The sequence below is a fragment of the Camelus ferus genome, chromosome 10 (assembly GCF_009834535.1).
Source record: "Camelus ferus isolate YT-003-E chromosome 10, BCGSAC_Cfer_1.0, whole genome shotgun sequence".
NCBI classification, from domain to species: domain Eukaryota; kingdom Metazoa; phylum Chordata; class Mammalia; order Artiodactyla; family Camelidae; genus Camelus; species Camelus ferus.
In genome coordinates, this window is record NC_045705.1 from 51,242,733 (window position 1) to 51,261,210 (window position 18,478).

At 50.9% G+C, this 18,478-nt stretch overlaps 1 protein-coding gene across 1 annotated transcript in view; it reads left to right on the plus strand.

Moving 5' to 3' along the window:
* The window catches only part of GALNT18 (polypeptide N-acetylgalactosaminyltransferase 18), a 313,674-nt gene that overhangs the window by 177,327 nt on the left and 117,869 nt on the right, over positions 1-18,478 (plus strand). The window contains exon 3 of the mRNA XM_032489016.1: positions 949-1,115. Coding sequence (XP_032344907.1) covers positions 949-1,115 — 167 coding nt within the window. The remainder of the gene's footprint in view (positions 1-948; positions 1,116-18,478) is intronic.

The following is an 18,478-nucleotide window of genomic DNA, read 5'->3' on the forward strand; positions in this document are numbered from 1 at the left end:
TCCCTTGGGGACCGTGGCGCTTGGAACTGCCTGGCCTCTTGATGGGTCTGATTTTAGGGCCGCGTGTTCCACTTCCCATGGAGAGTGGCGCGTAGACGTTTATGATTTTGCCTCATATCCTTCAGGTAAGAGACCTCCAGATGGCTTTAGGGTTTCGGTGGAGCTGGGGGGAAATGGGACACTTAGGGACAGTCTCCCCTGACCACTTCTCCTTGAGGGAAGGACCTTGGTCCAGATGTCAGGAGACCAGAGTTGACATTCTGTCTTGGTGGCTGACGCATGGTGAGACCCAGCCTCTCTGAGCCTTAGTGTCTTCATCTGTGAAGTGAGATTGGAATTGTCCTTTCGTCCCTTGTTTGTGCTGAGACTCTGACTCTAGCTTCAACCTGTTTCTGGAGGCTGGATCCCTGAGAGAAATGAGAGGTAGGAGAGGCCCAAGGCAGCACGCCTTCTGGAGTGAGGCAGAGTGGGTTCTGGCTGCAGGAGTCTCTGGAAGGAGACATGCTTTGCTCCTGAGGGAGATGATCTAAGGTCTAGCCTCGCCTAGGCGTTGGCTGCCATCTTGGAAAAATGAAGGCTTTCTTTTGATTGCATTCTCCATCCCACTGGATATAGAAATATTGAGTAAACACTCAGTGACTGTCTGCTGGGTTCCAGGCCCTGCACTAGGTACTAATGGTACAACTGTTCAGCTGGATAGTCAATGACAAATTCAGACTGGGGAGTGGAGCAAACTGGTTTCAATGGTGGTGGGCCTGTCTGCTGTACACTTAGGGTTTGTCTGAAGTGCATCAAAGAAAAGACCTTGGAAAGCATCTGGACTCCTAAGTCCTCCAGCAAAGCTGGATCCAAGACATGGGTGGGCCAGTGCCTGGGGTCACTCAGCTCCTGGGGTGACCCTGGCCAAGTCAGTGACAGATCTAAGAGCCCTGCTGCTCTCCTTTCCAGGTGCCGCAACCTCTCATTCCCCGACAGCCTTCCAGAGGTGAGCATCGTGTTCATCTTTGTCAACGAAGCACTCTCCGTGCTGCTGCGCTCCATCCACTCAGCTATCGAGCGCACGCCTTCCCACCTGCTCAAGGAGATCATCCTGGTGGACGACAACAGCAGTAATGGTGAGTGCCCGGCTCCCCTCCCTGCTCCGTGCCGACCCCTGAGCAGAGGGCTCAGCCTCTGCTCGGAGTCCTCTCTCTCAAGGTTCTCCGTGGCTGCTCCTTCTCTGGGATGTTGCCTCAGGGATGAGAGATTCGTGGTGGTGCCTCCTCAAAGGCACCCTCTCCGCATCCCAGAGGATCTTGGGCCCCAGGCTTTTCCTTACTGGCTGTCAACTCTCTCCCCTAACATCCCAGTACAATATGATAAGATAAATAGCCCCGATCTCCACCCCTCCACGTACAGAGTGAGCCCTTCCAGTGACCCTTTTCTGTGAAGCATCATTCCATTTTGCTGTGTTCCGTGGCCTTGGCCTGGAAGATTGCTCGTTGGTGTTGTCTTAGCAGTGGTGGTGATGACGGTGGAGGTGTGGATGGTGCTGCTGGTTGTGGAGGTCATAGTGGTGCTGATGGTGGGGATGGTAGAGAACGTGTAGTGCAGTGACAGCAACAGAGCTGCTGAAGGTCTAGCCTCTTTTCCGGATCCCCTGCTCCCCTTTCCATCTGGCCCTAATAAAGCCCCAGTCGAATCCCTCACGTCACCGTCTCCTCTCCTCCAGCCGCTGCCACCTACCTTTTCCCCTTGGTTTCCATGGCCTCTGATTCCCTTCACAGATACCATCCCCATAATATTCTCCAAACTTAGAGCCCATGTATTGAGACATTTAAGAACCAGTGCTGTTGATGGGACCATTAATATGGATGTGCTATGGATAATGCATGACTTTAAAAAGTAGACCGCTGGGTCACAGGAGCCCAGAGTCACTGGGCTTGTGTTATCTTTAGCACTTCCTCTGATGTCAGGTAGTAAATTTCCCAATGAATTGGTTGCTGTAATGAGATGTTCAGAGGAGCAATTTGTGTTTTGTTATCAATTAAAGCTGAAACATATCAGATAATGAAATATATTTAATCTCCATCAGCAAATTTTCTTTTTCATTTTATCATCATGTAGTATGAAGTGTAGGAGCAGCGCTGTGAAGCGGGTTTTAGGGCTTTCTTTCTGCAGGGCTGTGCTTATGAATCACTCAACTCTCATTGTTCCAGGAAGGAAGGAAAAGGCATCAAAGGACGGCAGCACATGGGCAGCGTAGGTGTAAAGGTGATGGTCTGTTCTGAGGGAGTGGGAAGAGTCCAGCTGCCCTGTCTCCAGCAGCTACCTACCGCCACCTCACTTGGGTCAAGGAGTGGGTGCCTGAGAAAGCTCCCGTCCCCAGTGGCTGACACCACGGCAGCGTGACTAGCCTGCCCACACCCCACCTTGCTCCGCCCGGGCCAGCCGGCCCCCTCACCTGTACTGTAAGGAGACTGAGGATGGGAGAGGGAGAGGGTATCCCCCAAGCAAGAGGCACCCCCAGGCCCCGTTCCACTCCACTTCCTCTCACAAAAGAGGGAATGAAGCATGAAGAAAAGGGAATTCTGGGGCCTTTATCACAGCCTGAAGGACACCCTTTTGTCTTAAGCCCTGTGGGAAAGAGGGGGAAAGCCGATATTGCGTTGGAGAAGTTTATATGAGGAAAGTCAACCAGAGAGAGAAGGTTTCATATTTGAATTTAAAGAGTTTAGACTTTCCTTGGTAAACAGTGATGACCAGGGAAGGGTTGGGGTCAGAGGAGTGATGCAGTCAGGGCTGGGCAGTGGAGAGCTTTGGCTGTGCTCGATGTGATTGGTTGCAGAGAAGAGACCACAGTGAAGAAGAGAACTGGGTGAGAAGTCAGTTTCAATAGCACAGATAAGAAACCCAGGGGCCTGGAGTAGTGGTGGGTGTGAGGGTCGAGGGTAGGATGTGGGCCTGAGAGATACCATGAAGAAAGCCTCTGTTGGATCTCTTGACTAACAGGCTGCAGGCAGGTGAGCCACAGGAAGGCTGGTGAGTGATGGCTCAGTCTCAAGCTCTCAAGCCAGGGAGACTCAGAGCATGATGGTGCTTCCCCAGGACGAGGGGCAGGAGGAGCAGTGGCATGGGTGCCGTGGTTCTTCATCAGGGATGGGGGCTTGCAGACCCAGAGCTCTGGGGAGTGTTGCGGTGATGGCACAGTTAAGTGTCCTGACTGTGGTGGTGGTTACACAAGGCTCCACGTGACAAAATCACACGGAGCTATGTACACACGCCCAGCTGAGTGCACGTGTGACTGGAGAGACCTGGAAAAGCTTTGCGATTGTGGCAACACCAGTGTCCTCGTTTCGCTATCGTACCGTTGTTGTGTAAGGTGTTAACCCTGGGGGAGGTGGGGTGAAGGGTGCATGGCACCTCCTTGTCTATTTCTGTGTGCTTTCCTGTGAATCTGTAATGACTTCAAAATATAAAGCTAACAACTTAAATACAGCACTTGACAATTGTATTATGAACGACGTTAAAAAGTCTAAAGCACACTCATTATCTTTGGCCATTTTATTGCTGTAATTTAGGATATTAGAGAAGTTATGCACTTAAATAAATTTGAAAATTTGTACCAAGGAGAAAAAATATATATATAAAGCTAAAATAAACAAATACAGATCTCCCCCAGGAGAGTCTAACTCAGGAAGTTGGAGATGGAATCTGTCCATCTCTGTTCTGAAAAGCGTTCTTGATGACTCTGTTGCACAGCTCTGGTTGAGAAAGTCTGGTTTTGTGACTAGGACGCAGCTTTGCTTTTGCACATGTTAGGTACACGATGTGAAGGAAAAGAGCTCCGGACTGAAGTCCTGGGTTCTAGGACCCTCTCTGATGCGGATGAGTGACCATGGAGGTGTCCTTCCACTGTTAGAGTCTTGGGTTCTCCCTCTGTAAACAGGGATGGTGAACCTCCCTGCTTGCCTCACCTGCCTGACAAGGTCGAGTGTGTGACTGTGAGTTGAGCCCTGGCCGCGTTATTTCTCCCCGGCCCACACCTGCGTTCCCAGGAGACTGCCTCCCAGCCAGCCAGCCACACAGCTGGAGCTCAAGAGAGGACATGGATTTGGAGTCTCGCACACAGAGTAATTGAAGCCACTGGCTGGGGGGCGCGGGTGGCAGAGAGAAGAGAGGAGAACAGAAGATAGAAGCTTGAGAGGATACTGGGCCTAAGACGTTTGGGAGTCAGGAGAAAGAGGATTAGCTGGTGAGAGACAGAGAGGGGACAACCAGGAGATTCTGGGTATGATGACATGGCCTCCAAGAACAAAGAGAATTTCAGGGACGAGAGTCATCTGTTTGAAGGAGCCCACAGACAGGCGGAGGGACACGGAGTCAGGGAAGGAGCCACTGGGTTTGGAAGGTGCAGCTCATGGAAACCGCAGAGGGAAGCTTCAGTAAAGGGGATGGGGCTGCAGGTGAAGAGAGGAGGGGAGGTAGACGTTTGGGTCCAGGATTTTGACTGTGAAGGAGAATCAGGAGCTAAAGCAGGAGTGGGTGCAAAGTATTCCACCAACTAACCATAATCTGCAGAATGAAATGAGTTTACATCCTGACCCAGGATGGCACGCCTGCTAGTGCCCATAGCCATGCACGCACTACTGAAACAAAACTTTGAAGATACAGTAGTCATTCTTATACTGTGCGAAGTACTCTGATACTTTCTTTGGTAGTCTGGTCTGTGTTTTTCAGTTATGTTGTGTTATGTTGTATTGTGTTGTGTGTGTTGTGTTGTATTTCTCTCTCTTTTGAGAGGCAGGTTGTTCTCAAGACCCTCGGTGCACATTAGAATCGCTTGGAGAGCTTTTAAGAAATCCAGGTGGCCTTTCCTTAGCTCTGGTGATTTAACTGGTTTGAGGAGAAAGCACATGAGGCCCTTGGCCTGGGGAGGGGGCACCTGAGTTCTTTGAGGCCAGGATGTGGACAGGGCCTCTGAGGAGGGAGGAGAGGATGGAATCCAGGGTACAGAAACCAGAGTTGCTTCTGGGAGGAAATAGCTCGTCTTTCTCCCGCTCAGGAGGAGCAGGTGGGCAAACAGGGAGGCAGCTGGAGGCAATGAGGGACGTGGCGATGGGTCCCAGTGGCACTCGGTCCCAACACCCTGGGGCTTGCAGAGCCCTGGGGGGTGGTGTGCATGGCAGCACAGGGTCGGTGCCGGCCGGAGGGCCCCTGTATGGAATGGGTTGGGAAGGTGACCAATAGCAGCTCCCTGAGACCAGCCTGCTCTGAGTTCTCCAGTGGGCGGCAGAGACGTTGAGACTGTGACTCCTGGAGGATGTGAACCACCTCTAGCTTAGCTGAGAGCTGCTGAGCCCTGCAGACTGGCCCAGCCTGATGGGGAAGGCGGCTCTGGCCATGTCCTGGGCAGACTTCTTTTGGGCATCAGTCCAATCGGCACAGGATTTTCATTTATTTCACATCAGGCTGACTCAGCTCAGTAAACAAACATTTCTGGGGTGCCCAGCCTGGGCCACAGGCAGGGAGGGTGTGACGGGCCAGATTCAGCCCCTGACATTAGGGAGCTATGCGAATAAATGCAAAACGGGATGAAACGTAAGAGGATTCGGTTTTCTGTCTGTTCTGCTGCTTCTCGGCTCTGGTCCTTTGGAGACATCAGGACATGGCCTGCCCTGTGTGCCCCACGGTCACTGAGGATACACAAGGTAATGGGTGACCGTGCCTAAGCTGCAAGGTGTGAAGGTGCCCTGACGGTGAGTTAAAATGAAAGTAATAAAAACAGCAACAACGACAGTAATGGTATCTGTCAGGCAGCTTCTAGTTAACAGCAGCCCTGGCTTTTCTCACCTCCCTGGAACAGTGGCTCTGGTGAGGGCAGCAGAAATTGGCTTTAGGCCAGATTCAGTTCCCCCTCTTTCAAGCTCCTTTCACTGTGTGTTCTTAACCTCTGTGAATCCTATTTCTTTATCTCTAAAATTGGGATGTATAATTCCTACCTCTGGGATTGTTTGGAGGCTTGAATGAGATAACGCATGATGGAAGAGACGCTGGTGTTTCAAACTCTAAACGAAGCCTGAGAGGAGAGCTCTCAGACTGTCTTCCCCGGCGGTTGTCACAGGTTCTGTGTGCTGGTGCCTCGTCTCCCGCAGACCCTTTCTCTGCAGGCATCTTTGCTTTGGGATCAGTCCTGTGTTTCCACAAATGCAGGAAAGGGGCAGTTGAACACTGCTTTCTTCATCCAAGCCACTTTAGACCCTTATTCTCAGAAGCCAAGGGCTGAAGGCTCTGCCAATGGTACCTATGTAGGAGTCAGGGTCCCTTTTCTTTGCCTCCTTAGCAGTCTTCTACACAAGCTCCACTCTTTCGGGGTCTGGCTCCTGTGTAGGATGCTGTCACTCTCCTAAAGTGTTCTCAAACGTTTATGTTCGAGCTTGATTAAAAAATGGAGTCATACCAGGCACATTCTGCCTCAGGACATTTGCACTTGCTTCTCCCACCTCTTGGAATACTCTCACCCTTCGATAGCTGGATCACTTGCTCCTTTGCCTCATTAGGCCTTTGTTCAAATGTTGAAAATGGCACCCTGTTAAGATGGCAGCCTTTACCCTGTCACCGCTCATCCTTTCCATGCTTCTTTTCCTCTGTAGCACTTGCCGCCTTCTAACACACTGTACTCACTTGGTCCCTCTCCGCTATTTATTGGTACATTTTCTTTTCTGCGGAGTGTAAGTTCCATGAAGACAGGGATATTTGTTTTGTTCATTGCTGTATCTCTAGCACCTAGAATAGTGCCTGGTACTTGTAGGTGTTCAAAAAATACTGATTCAATGGAAGAACGCATGTTGATTCTGTAGGTCTGGGACACAGCTTGGAATCTGCATTTTAATCAGCTTCCAGAGCATTCTGATGCAGCGACACGTTCTCTGGGAATCACTGTTCTCAGTGTTGTCCCATTGTCCACTGTGCTGCAGCTAAGGACCCCAGGACAGCAGACACTTAACCCCCTGCCACCCCCAGGGCTAGCCTCAGGCAGCAGGCACTGCTGGGAGGAGGGTTTCCTCCTGGGGTGGGGCCCTTGGGGCCTCTCTCTGCATCCCCTAGGAGATGGCATGAATGGTGGGTAGAATGCAGAGCAGAAAGGGAGTTTCTCTTGCTGTTACCCAACCTGGCCTGAACTCAGGATCTATGCACGGTGTGGGATGGCCAGCCTGAGCCTCCTCCCTTTCGTGGGACCCAGCCTCTGCAGGCATTCCTGACAGCGCCTGCCCTATCGCTCTGAGGCAGTGTCTCCCCTCCCTGGCTCCTCTTCCTTGTTATCTCAATGCAATGGTGGGAACACGGCTGGGAGCCTCCTGGCTTTAATGACCATGCCTTTTGGTGAATCCCCGTGGGCTAGTGTCTTTAGCTGGGGCCGAGTGATTCAACGTTTATAGACCCTCAGAGAGAGGGAAGCACCAGGATTTGCGGCTGATAGAGTCATCTCTGTCTTTGATTCTTGGGATTCGTTTGCTTCTTCATTCACTTCATTCATGCATTCAATCCCTCAACAGACCTTTAATGGTCCTGCACTTAGTGCCAGGTACTGTTGCTCACAGCTAACCACCCCCCTCTCCACCCACTCCACTCACACTGTGAACACACTCACGGGACTCAGGGATTCCGCACCTGCTCAGTGAGCCTGAGCCCTTTCAGGCTCTCTCACCAGCGGTCCCAGGGTCACCCCATCCCACAATCCAGCCACCTTCAATTCCCGAAAAAATGGCCTTTGCTGTACTCAGCTTCTCTGTTTCCTTTCTTAATTTATGGTCTCTCTGGATTAACTCTTCTTTCGTGCTACTTGAAATTTCAAAATGAACCTGAATTTAGTGACTAAAAGCACATCAAAGCAACGGCGATCTCAGATACTCTTTTAAGAATCCCGTTCCCCGGAGATTTCGATCTGCTCTTGGTTGGCAGGGACTTGCCCAGCCTATGCCAGACTGATGCTTGTCCTCTTCTGTTTCCTTCCAACTAGAGAATGGCCAGTTCCCAGCACTCCACACGCTTGAAGCTGGGATTGAACTGTCCCTCTCCTGGGTAATGGGTATCGTTCGCTCATGGACCCAGCCTTCTCACTGGCCACATTTGCTCAAAGCCTTCCATGTCTGCTGGCGAGAGGAGGCTTAGAACTAGGCAGGCCTGGAGAGACAGGCCAAAATGAGCTGTCCCTACCCTCCCCGCCACAGTGTCAGAGAGGCAGACGGACTGCTAATCAAACCCCAGCTGGCTCTCAGGAGGGACCGAAGACCTAAGAGAATTGTGAGGGCCCCACCGTATGTGAGTGGCAGAGCCAACATGGGACCTCAGGTCTCCTGACTCCCACCTATGCTGTGTCCCTGCTTGGTCCCGTGGCCAATCTTCCTGCAGTCTGGAATGTATGTGGAAACGGTAGCCTTTGGTCAGGCACCACAGGCTTGGTGGTGGCTCTGGGACATTTGCCCTGCTTAGCTATCTTCTGAGAAAGACTGTCATCTCATACCTCCAGCCCCTCTGTCCAGCTCTAAGCGTCAGGGTCCACTCAGGGGCCACTGCTCCCAGGAAGTCTTGTCACTCTGCACGCTTCCCCTGCTGGTTGAACCAGGTAGTGCATACACATGTCCTGGCTTCCTTCCTCTCACACGGTATAACTGGTTATTTAATCACTAAATCACAGTGAGCAATTTACTATAGACTAGCCAAGGTGACCAGCACGAGAGGGACATGGTGCTGGTCATCTCTGCCCTGCCAACTAGCCCAGTGTCCAGCATGTAGCGGTCACTCAATACATTTTGTTGACAAGAGAACAAGGAAGTAGATGTGATTACCATCTCCGTTTCATGGATGAGGAAGCTAAGTCTCAGAGACGTTTAAAAAAAAATAAACAGGGCCCAAGATCTCAGAGCCAAGGAGTGTAGGACAGGGATTCAAACCTGGGTTCCCAGCCCTGGAACCCATGTCTTTTCTACTCACCATGCTGCTGGGAGCCTGGGGGATGTGTAGACATAGGTTCTTTCCTGTCTGGTTCTCCTCTGACAGCCAGCCCACCTACGGCTACCTAGGGGTGCAGATCAGAGCCAGGGTGCCCACCACCCACCACACTGAAATGTCAGGCTTGTGTCCAACATAGCACAGCCTCCCCAATACCTCTCTTGGGTACAAGTCCTAGATCCAATTCAGTGCAAGGCAGCAGGTGGGCGTGGCCAGGAGGGGTCCCCCCGGCACCTGGTAAGACTGCCGCCCAGCAGGCTGCCTCTGCCCAGGGCTGTAGTGTGACCCCTGCTTCTCTGGACCTGGGCCTCCAACCAGAGTGACTCCCAGTGCTCCCAGGTCAGAGTCCTCATCAGGCAGCCCAGCTCCATGAGCTCTTAATATGTGTCAGAGACTATTCTAAGTCCTTTATATAAATTAATCAGCACTCCAAGGATTAGGACTTGGACAGATGAATTTGGGGGCACACACATTCAGTCCATACCACTGGGCTTCCGTGTGCTTGTGTGAGTCATGGTGTGCAAGTCCCCACTGACTGTGGGAGACTGCGGTCTCCCACCACCACCTGGAGCACCTTCCCCATCCTGCTGAGTGACTAGGAATCGCACAACTGTGACTCACTGTTATTTTTAATTGTCAGTAAGAAAATCACAGTGTAGTGACGCAGTCGAATCCGAGCTCCCAGCTCGCTTGCCACCAGCTGCTGGGTCCCCCTCCGCTTTCTGCGAAGCCCCCATCATCCCTTGGCCCAGAGCCTGCCTAATCATTGTTTAATGTTTGAAAGATGCTGTCCTACACAAGAGATACTCATTCTAGGCTGTAAAAATACCAACAGCTTTACATGCCGCTGGAATAATTGCAAAAATTTTTAAAGACGGAGGAAAAGAATGGTCTGGCAGTATTGTGCTTTATGGAGCTGAAAGAATCCCATATAGCTAATCTAATTACAGCCAAAGCTCAGGCAGCTTAAAGGTGTTTATACAGCCAGGCACGTGGGCTGTCGCCGCTCAGGAGGCTTCTTGTCACCGCCCACCCCTGTGCCTCTGACCAGTGTGATGAGAGGGGCCCATCCACATGCCTGGGGGTGTGTCCCCAGCAGCCTAGAGATGGAGGCAGCCGGCTGGTTTCTGCAGGAGTCCTGGATGCTCTCACCTTTGCTCCTTACTGCCTGGGGCTGCCTCGCCCTGTCAAATTCTTCATTCAGCCTGAGGGTTACTCTTGGCGGTGGCCACAGGTTAGTGTCCTCCGGTGTTGTCCAGCAGTGCTCTCCTGAGGATGTGGCTTGTTTGACTTGAGCTCCTGGCTGCTCAGGGCAGTGAACACCCGCCCCTCCCTGCCGACTCAAGCCCTGACCTTAGGACAGAGGCTGCTTCGGCTAGTGGTGATAGGGCTGGAAGGGAATCAGATAAACGTCTCGGACAGATTCAATTGTGTCAGTTGCTGAATGAACCCTACATGGTTCTGCAGGCATTCCCCAGGGCACCCAGATGAGAGGCGAGTGGGGAGTTAAATCCAGCCCGTGTTCCCCATTTCCCAAGTCATGCATCCTGGTATGAGTCTGTCTCAGAAGTACCTTTTTCTGATCTGGGGTCCCAGAGGGGTGCCTTTTTATAACACACACCAGGACACCATGTGTTAGTAGCTCAGCCAGTTCTGACCTCTGCAGGGAAGAGCAGCCGTCTCTTCTTTGCCAGTGGGTGGTCTGGCCTTAACAGAATTGCTGGAACCTGGGACATGTTTCCTGCACCTGCTGCCCTCCCAACCCCAGCTTTCGCTACCTTCTCTGAGCTGGTCCTACACTTTTGCTCTGTCCTCCACCAATCCACAGTTCCCTGATGGGATGAAGCCTTGCTCTGACAGTCCCCTCACCCCCTAAGCTGGTCCCTGGCTCCACTTCTAGCCTTGGCTAATCCTCTTCTTGGAGGGGCTGGACCCTGCTCCCTGTACCACCAGGCTGGGGTCCTGCTAGTCTGATCCATCTGCCTTCCTGCATGCTGGGGACTGGGACCTCCCACCCTTAGGCCCTTTCCCTAAAATGAGCATCCTTAGTAAGTGATACCTGAATGTGCTTGGTCCCTGGGTTGACTGCCTCTTTGTAGTCCTGCCCTAGAGCTCAGTCAGTCTCTCCAGCTCTAGCCTGTGCAGTGCCAGCCTCCTGTGCATCCTCACCAGCCACTCTGTCAAGGTCCCAGCACACCACACAGCCGAGCCTGCCTGAATCTGGCAATAGTGTGGGTAATTCATCACCCTTTTGAGTTACTTCACCCATAAAGGAAACTGACTTAGAGAATCAAGAACTCCCCAACATACTTCTCTGCCAACACGAAGGATATCCAGGAGGACAAAAGGCTGGTCTTCTCCATAGCTCACTAGCCCCGGGTTAACAGTCTGCAGCAAGGGAGCTTTGCACCACTGTGCTTCACAGAGTAGCCAAGGTGACCAGTATTTGGTTAACAAAACCAGCAGAAACCAGACACCAAAAGGCCCTTTTCCTGTGGTCATCTGTGTGACCATCTGTCGGCAGGGAACCTCCCAGAACTAAAGCATTGAGCAGAGTGTAGGGGGAGTCAGGAGATGCGTCTCCTGCCCTCAGGTCAGAGGCACTGCTGCCAGCAGCTGGCAGCCAAGTTGCCCGTGGCAAAGGTCATGGACGCTGGCCCACCCCGCGGGGCAGCCAGCAGGAGAGGTCTCCTTGTCCACTCTTGGCCCTTAGCCTGTCTCACTCAGCAGCTTGAAAAGACAGACTTGTGCTGACGGTGGCAGTCGAGCTGACGCCGGGCCCGGCTGGTAAGCTAAGATCCTCCCTCTGCTTCCCAAATACTGAAAAGTGCTCGAAATCCAGCACATCGAATACTTCCTACTGCTGTCAAATCGTCGGAGTCTGGCATGCCTTCTGGTGGGACTGATTTCCTGAAAGGTTGCGCCAAACCTTCCAGTGACCCAGGTGTCCTCCAGCAGCCCCAGGGCCTGCGTGCTCAGCAAAAGGAAGTGCATGTGGACAAGAGTTGGCACCTGAGGCACCCCAGTGCCACCCAGATCCCTCCTGCAAATTAGCCTTCAGAGTTCATGGGGGACCAGCACCCCCTGATTGGATGTCAGGATGGGAAGTTGTGCTGGAGATAATGTTGGAGTGGGGGAAGCCAGTTCAAATGACTGGGGCTAGGGGTCCAGTAGCAGGTGTGGGCTCACTGTGGTGGGGGGGTGGGCAGGGTTTGGTTTTGTTTTCTTCTAATTACTAAGGCACTAATCCACTCTCAGGGGCCCTAAGTTGGGGTACTACTCCTTTTTTTTTCTTTTTTTTTTTTTGGTACTGCCTTGCCTCTCTGCTCAGGCCCACAAGGACTCATGCCTCTTCCACTCCTAAAGCCATTTACAAGCATTCATTCAACAAACCAAGTACCAGGTCCCAAGCTCCACACAGCATGGGGGAGGCAGTGGTGAACCAGATTGGTTCCTGCCTCAGGCGAGCTTTAGTCCAGGGGTGATGGCAGACAGTAGACAGATTCTACAGCCCTCCGTTGGCACAGACGCAGAAATGAGATGCCTCATTTCTAATTGTTTTTAAAAGCTTGAAACTCAGGAGCTCAAGATGTAAGTAGAATTTTAGGGAGAGAGGCTCCTGAACAGAAAGAAACCAGAGGGATGTCAGATCAGTGAACAAGAAGGCTGTGTTGAGCATCCACTAGTGGAAGACTGGTTTTACTAGACAGCCCATGGTTGTCCCTTGACCGCTTCTGTACTGCTGGAGTTGGGGAGGGACTTGATTTTAGTCTAACCAAGGAGAACATGGCCTGGGTACCAAGATTTGTGATTCTTTGGTTTGTTTCTCCCTGGTCCCTATACTGTGACTTCCAGCGGCCTCCCCTGGCTTAGGTGATTCTCCCCTGAGCACCTGACCTATGATGGGAGTGGGTGATCTGGTTCACTTTCTGAGTCCCTCCTCCACTTAGATGAGCATCCCTCATGCGGCATTGGACTTGAAGCAGGCAGCCCTCAAATCTAGTCCAAGCTCCTCATTTTACTGGAGGGAAAATTGAGATCCAGGGAGGTTGAGTTTCCCAGCATCACACACCTGATTAATGGTGGAGCCCGAGAGCAACCCTGTTCCAGGGCTTTGCTAACTGTATTCATTCATTCATTCAACAAACATTCACAGAGTGTGTTCTCAGGTGTCAGGCCCCACACTCAGCACCAGTAGTCCAAGGACAGATGAGAAATAGCTTCTATTCCCAAAGAGCTCACAGCCTAGTGCAGCGAGTAAACCATAAATAGCCAGTACACACAATTTAAAATAAGTGCCACCAGCCACAAGTAAAGGGGTCAAGAGTGCTGGGGGAGCCCAGGGAGAGGTCTCAGTCATCCTAGGAGGGCTTCCTGGAAGAGTTGGCCTTTCAGCTGAGCCTTGGGGATTGAATGGGGTTCAAATATGCGTATGAGGGTGGAGAAAAGACAGAACCTACCTCTGTTTTTGTGTCTTTCTAATTAGACTTTAAAGAAGGCATCAGCATGATCATGTATTGAGTACCTGTTGTGTCCCGGGCACTGTACTGGGCACTTCTACACACTATCTTCTTTAATTTTTCCAATATTTCTCCCCATCTTATAGATGAGGAAACTGAGACCCAGCAGTAACTTTGTCCTGAATAGAGGCTTCTTCTTTGATTCCTTCTTCTCTCTTCCCCACCAGGCCTCATCCAGTACCTTGTGCCCCAACCAGGACTCTGATGATTCATCAGTGAATCTGGTGATTGAATGAAAACAGAGACAGAGAGATGAGGATAGAGATTTTGCAAAGCCAGGGCGAAGGCAGCAACCCCCTTCCTTGGACAGCAGGAGGCTGAGCCCGGAGCTATTTAGAATTTCTCGCATCAGAATAAATGTCTTCCCCGTGCATGTATATACATCCTGCCCCCCAGGCTGGTAGATTCTTAGGCTAAGTGAATACTAACAAGAGCTACCATTTGTTTCTAAGCATCTTTGATGTGTTACTTTGTTTAACCCTAAGAACAACCCTGTGAGGTAGGTATTATTATTATCATGCTTATTTCACAGATGAGAACACTGAGTCTTGGCAAAGCTGCAGGTTACACCACTAGGAATGGCAGAGCCAGCACAGCAAGTTGGACCTGGCTGTAGAGCCTGGGCACATCACCTTATTACTGTATTCAGGGGTCCTGAACTCAGTTATCTACCAGGGTTAGATAGATAACGTGAATGGTGGAGGTGAGGCAATGAGGACTGGTGGGGACTGTGGTGAACAAGAGAATGAGCCCAGGTGCAGCCCGGAGGGGCAGCTGATGCTGGCTCCAGCCTGTTGCTAGCCTGCAATGCCTGTTGACCTTTTTCAAGTTGGAAATCGCACTTTTATGTTTGGTGGGCTGAACAAGCCACCTGGCAGAGCAGACCCGGTCTTGTTGTGAGTGCTGTTGTACCTACTCCCTGGGGCGAAGATACCATAACATACAAAAAGTGATGCCCTTTGAATGATTCTTTATTCTGCCCACGGCCACCTTTTCTGTCCTTCCTACCTCTCCAGTCTATAGGATGACTTCTACAAACCCAGTTATCACCTTCAAGTATGTGATCTGATCTTGGTTCATTTAGCCTGTTTCCGTTCTTCCTCTCTGTGATACTGCCGAGTGGCATGGAAGTCCTGACTATCCCATATTCCTTTGTGACTTTGCAAATGCTATTCCTTCCTCCTAGGATGTCCTTTCTTCTGAAAATGCCATCAACTCAGCTCAAATACCGTACTTTCCCCTCTGGATGGCGTCCCTCAATTCCCCAGGCACTCCTTCCTCTAATTTGCTTGTAAATATCCCCTTTTATTGCTTGATCACATTTTACTGGAACTGCATATTTCTCTGCCATTAGCTTCTTGAGGCCAAAAGACCGTTTCTCACTGTCTCTAGCAAGTACATTTTGGAGACAGGGCAGAGGAAGCACACATGCTGTTTTTGTGTGTTTATCCACAAAACATACAGAGTAGGGGCGGGAGCATAGAAGGATGTGGTCTTTATCAATTCCTCTCAAATGTGCTGAGACAGTCACAGTGTGAAACACTTAAAAACTTATTTGGTCTATATATTCTTTCCAGATATCTGGGAGATGTTTTTTTAAAGTACAGTAGTTTTCAGTTAGTATTTTTAAAAAAATGTGACATCTTAGATACTGTATCTGGTCTGCCTGTCTGCAGTTTCTATCATACTGGCTTCCAGATTGAGAACTAGAAGCTTCTCTGGAGATGCTGTTCGTCTCAGATATCCTTGGGGAAAACTTCTCTGTCTCACCCTCTCTCCCTCTTGTGCTTGCTGGTTCCTACATCTCACAAAGAGGCCAGTCCAGACAGACTGAATTAGCCACTCCTCCGTGCAGCTTCCCTCCACTGTGTGCACAATATGAGAAATTCACAATGCACCAGGTCACATGATTTAGATTCATTGATTCCGGGAGGCCCCTTCTGAGCTGATGGATCCTTTCAGAAAAGCAAGATGTGGATTTTGCTCCTAGGTTGTGGACTCGGATGCCATTCCTGGTGACATCCCTGCATCTTGAGACCTTGGAAGCACCTTGCATCAGGCACCCCGGGCCAGGCCAGCAGTGGGAGAGGGGAGTGACCAGCACCCAGAAAGCTGACCAGGCTGCAGAGGAGATAGTGTGGTAGTCGCTTGGAGAGTGTGTCAGTCTGGTCAGGCTCAACTCAACAGGACTCTTGCAGGGGAAGAAGGCTGGGGGAGGGCCCAGGGGAGAGAGGCAGGAGCTCAGGGCCCACTCGAGGTGAGGGTGGCTATGATTTGGATGCGCCACGGCTAACCAGCCGGCTTGCCTAATTTTCTTCCACTATGTCATCTCCACTTCTCACACTGCCTGCGATCTGCAGCTCTAAGGGATGGTCTCAGAGTGTGCCTGTGGTCCTGTGGTTGATGCTGTGGTGGTTGCCATCTGGGAGCGAATAACCACAGCATTTCAGAGCAGAATGAGACCCAGGAAAAAAATTCTAGGTCTCATGTTTCTCTCATCTGGGGAAAGACGTGTGAATTGGAACTTTCCAAACCAAATCTTTAAACCCTTCTGCACCCAGTGAATTTGATGGGTGACAGAAATGAATTAGAAATTTGATCAGGGCTCAGCATTTCCATGGGTTCCAAGCCAAATGGAAATTAAGAATCCGGCAGGGTTAACGGTGAAGGCAGGCTTCCCGACTTGGCAGTGTCCTGCCCTAGGTCTCTAAGGGGATTTACCAAAGATCCTGCCGATGAGATCAGGAGGTTCAGAGAGAGTTCTCCACCCAGACAGTGGGAAGGAATTAACTTGTCACCAACTGACTCTCACGGAGGTGACAGAAAATTCCAGCAACGCAGGGCGGATTTAATGCCAAGCCGCCCAGTGGCAGCACTGCCTTCCACGTCTGCCTTCAGGTGCTTAGACAGTGAAGAAAGGAATATTTTCCCCATGTTGAAAGAGGTTGCTGGCTAAGTCCCGTGGACCGAGTGTGTCTGCAAGCTTGTCTGTGTTGTCAAATTTCATTTGGCTTAAACGTGAGAACTAATGTAGAGAATCAAAGAAAACAAGATTGTTTGCTGAGTGTTCCTGACCAGGGCTGCTCAGGCATGAGGCTGAGACATTGCCTCAAGTGATTGTATTTTCTCTGAAAAGAACATTCAAGGTTGCTGTTTAATCTTTGTGGAGTGAGGTCCCGTGGTCTTAGGTGCCCAGCTGCTGTTCTCTGTACCTACGTGCTCCACATCCGTCCAGCTGTGCGCGAGGCAGCTGCTCACTGCATTCCTGAATTCTGCATGGCAGGAGCAGCCAACCCCATCTTCCCACTCCCCAGTGATTGGGCTTCTCCTTTATGCCAGGTGCATCCATGGGGCAGGGAGGGAGGGAAGGAGAGAGAGAGGTAGATGGGATGGATGGATGGCTTCTCCATTATACGACGTAGGTATTTTATGCCCATTTTAAAGATGAAGGAATTGAGGGCCAGAGAAGGTAGTAAATCACCAAAGTTCTCACTGCAAATGGTGGCAGAACTGAGGCTTGAGCCCACGTTTCTCAGCTCCAAGTTCAATGTGTCCCTCTTCTCTTTTCCCATGTTGCCCACTAGGCTTTTTTTTTTTTTTTTTAACTGTCTGCCTTGTACCTGGAGACAGATTCACATGGGCTTGGATGAACTGCTTATACAAACTGTAACCAAAAGGAGATTTTTTTTTCAGCAAATATTATTGATCACTGTGTAGGCAGAGTTCCAAGATGCAGCCGAAAGACTCCTGGCCCCTGATGTGCACTCACTTCTTCTGGTTTTTCATTCAAACACTCATCTGGGCGCTGCTGTGAAGGAATTTTGCTGATGTAATTAAGGTCCCCAATCAGTAAGGGTGGGCCTGAACTAAGGACCTAATGATCCTTTAAAAGCAGGGTTTCCTCTGGCTGGGTGCAGCAAGGGAAGTCACAGAGAGGCCCTCTGGAGGCCTGAAAGGAAGCAAACATCCTTGCTGTGAGCTGCCTGTGGGGGCCACAGGGAAGGGAACTGAGGTGGCTTCTTACTGCTGAGAGTGGCCCCAGCTGGCAGCCAGCAGGAGGACAGGTGCTTCAGTCCTACAGCTGCAAGGAAATGAATTCTGCCAACAACCAGGAAGGCTGGAGGAGGGGGCCCTGAGGCCCAGATGAGAGCCACTCCTGTGCTGGCTGACACCTTGATTTCAAACCAGTGAAACCCTGAGCAGAGACTCCAGCCACGCCATACGTGAACTTATGACCTACAGCCAACGTGAGATAATAAATTTGTGTAGTTTGAGGCTGTTAAGTTTGTGGTATTGCGTTAGACAGCAGCAGAATATGAATAGAACCACCTACAGTATGCCAGCCACCCCTCTGTGCTGGCCACTGGGAGGATGAGCCTGGCATGGTCTCTGCCCTCCCAGAGCTCACTGTCTGCAGTGGGAGATAGACACAAAACAAATCAAATGACTACCAGTGTGATAAATGCCACAAAATATGCGAACTGGAGGATATGGAGTAAATCAAATATGGGAGGGGGGACGGGCTTCAGGTTAGATGATTAGAGACGGCCCCTTCTGAGCTGAACACTAAAGGATGAGGGGTAAACCAACCTAAAGAGCCACGGAAGAGTGTTCCGGGCAGAGGGAACAGCACATACGAAGACCTGGAGGTAGGAGAGAGCCTGACTTGTTCTCAGAGTCACCAGGAGACAAATGTGGGTGGCAGGTGGTAAGGAAGGGGGAGAATGGCTTAAGATGGTAGTGAAGAATTAGGCAGGGGTCTGGTCATATAGGACCTTGGAGAATGTTACCTTCAGTGCAATGGGCAACAGAGGTGAATTTTAAATGGGGGAGAGGTATGATCTGACCGATGTCTTTGGATGATCTCTCTGGCCAGTCTGTAGTGAATAGTTTGGTTACAGATGTGAACAGAAGCAGGGAAATCATTTGGGAAGCTATTGCAATCCTTCAGACCAGAAAATGGCACT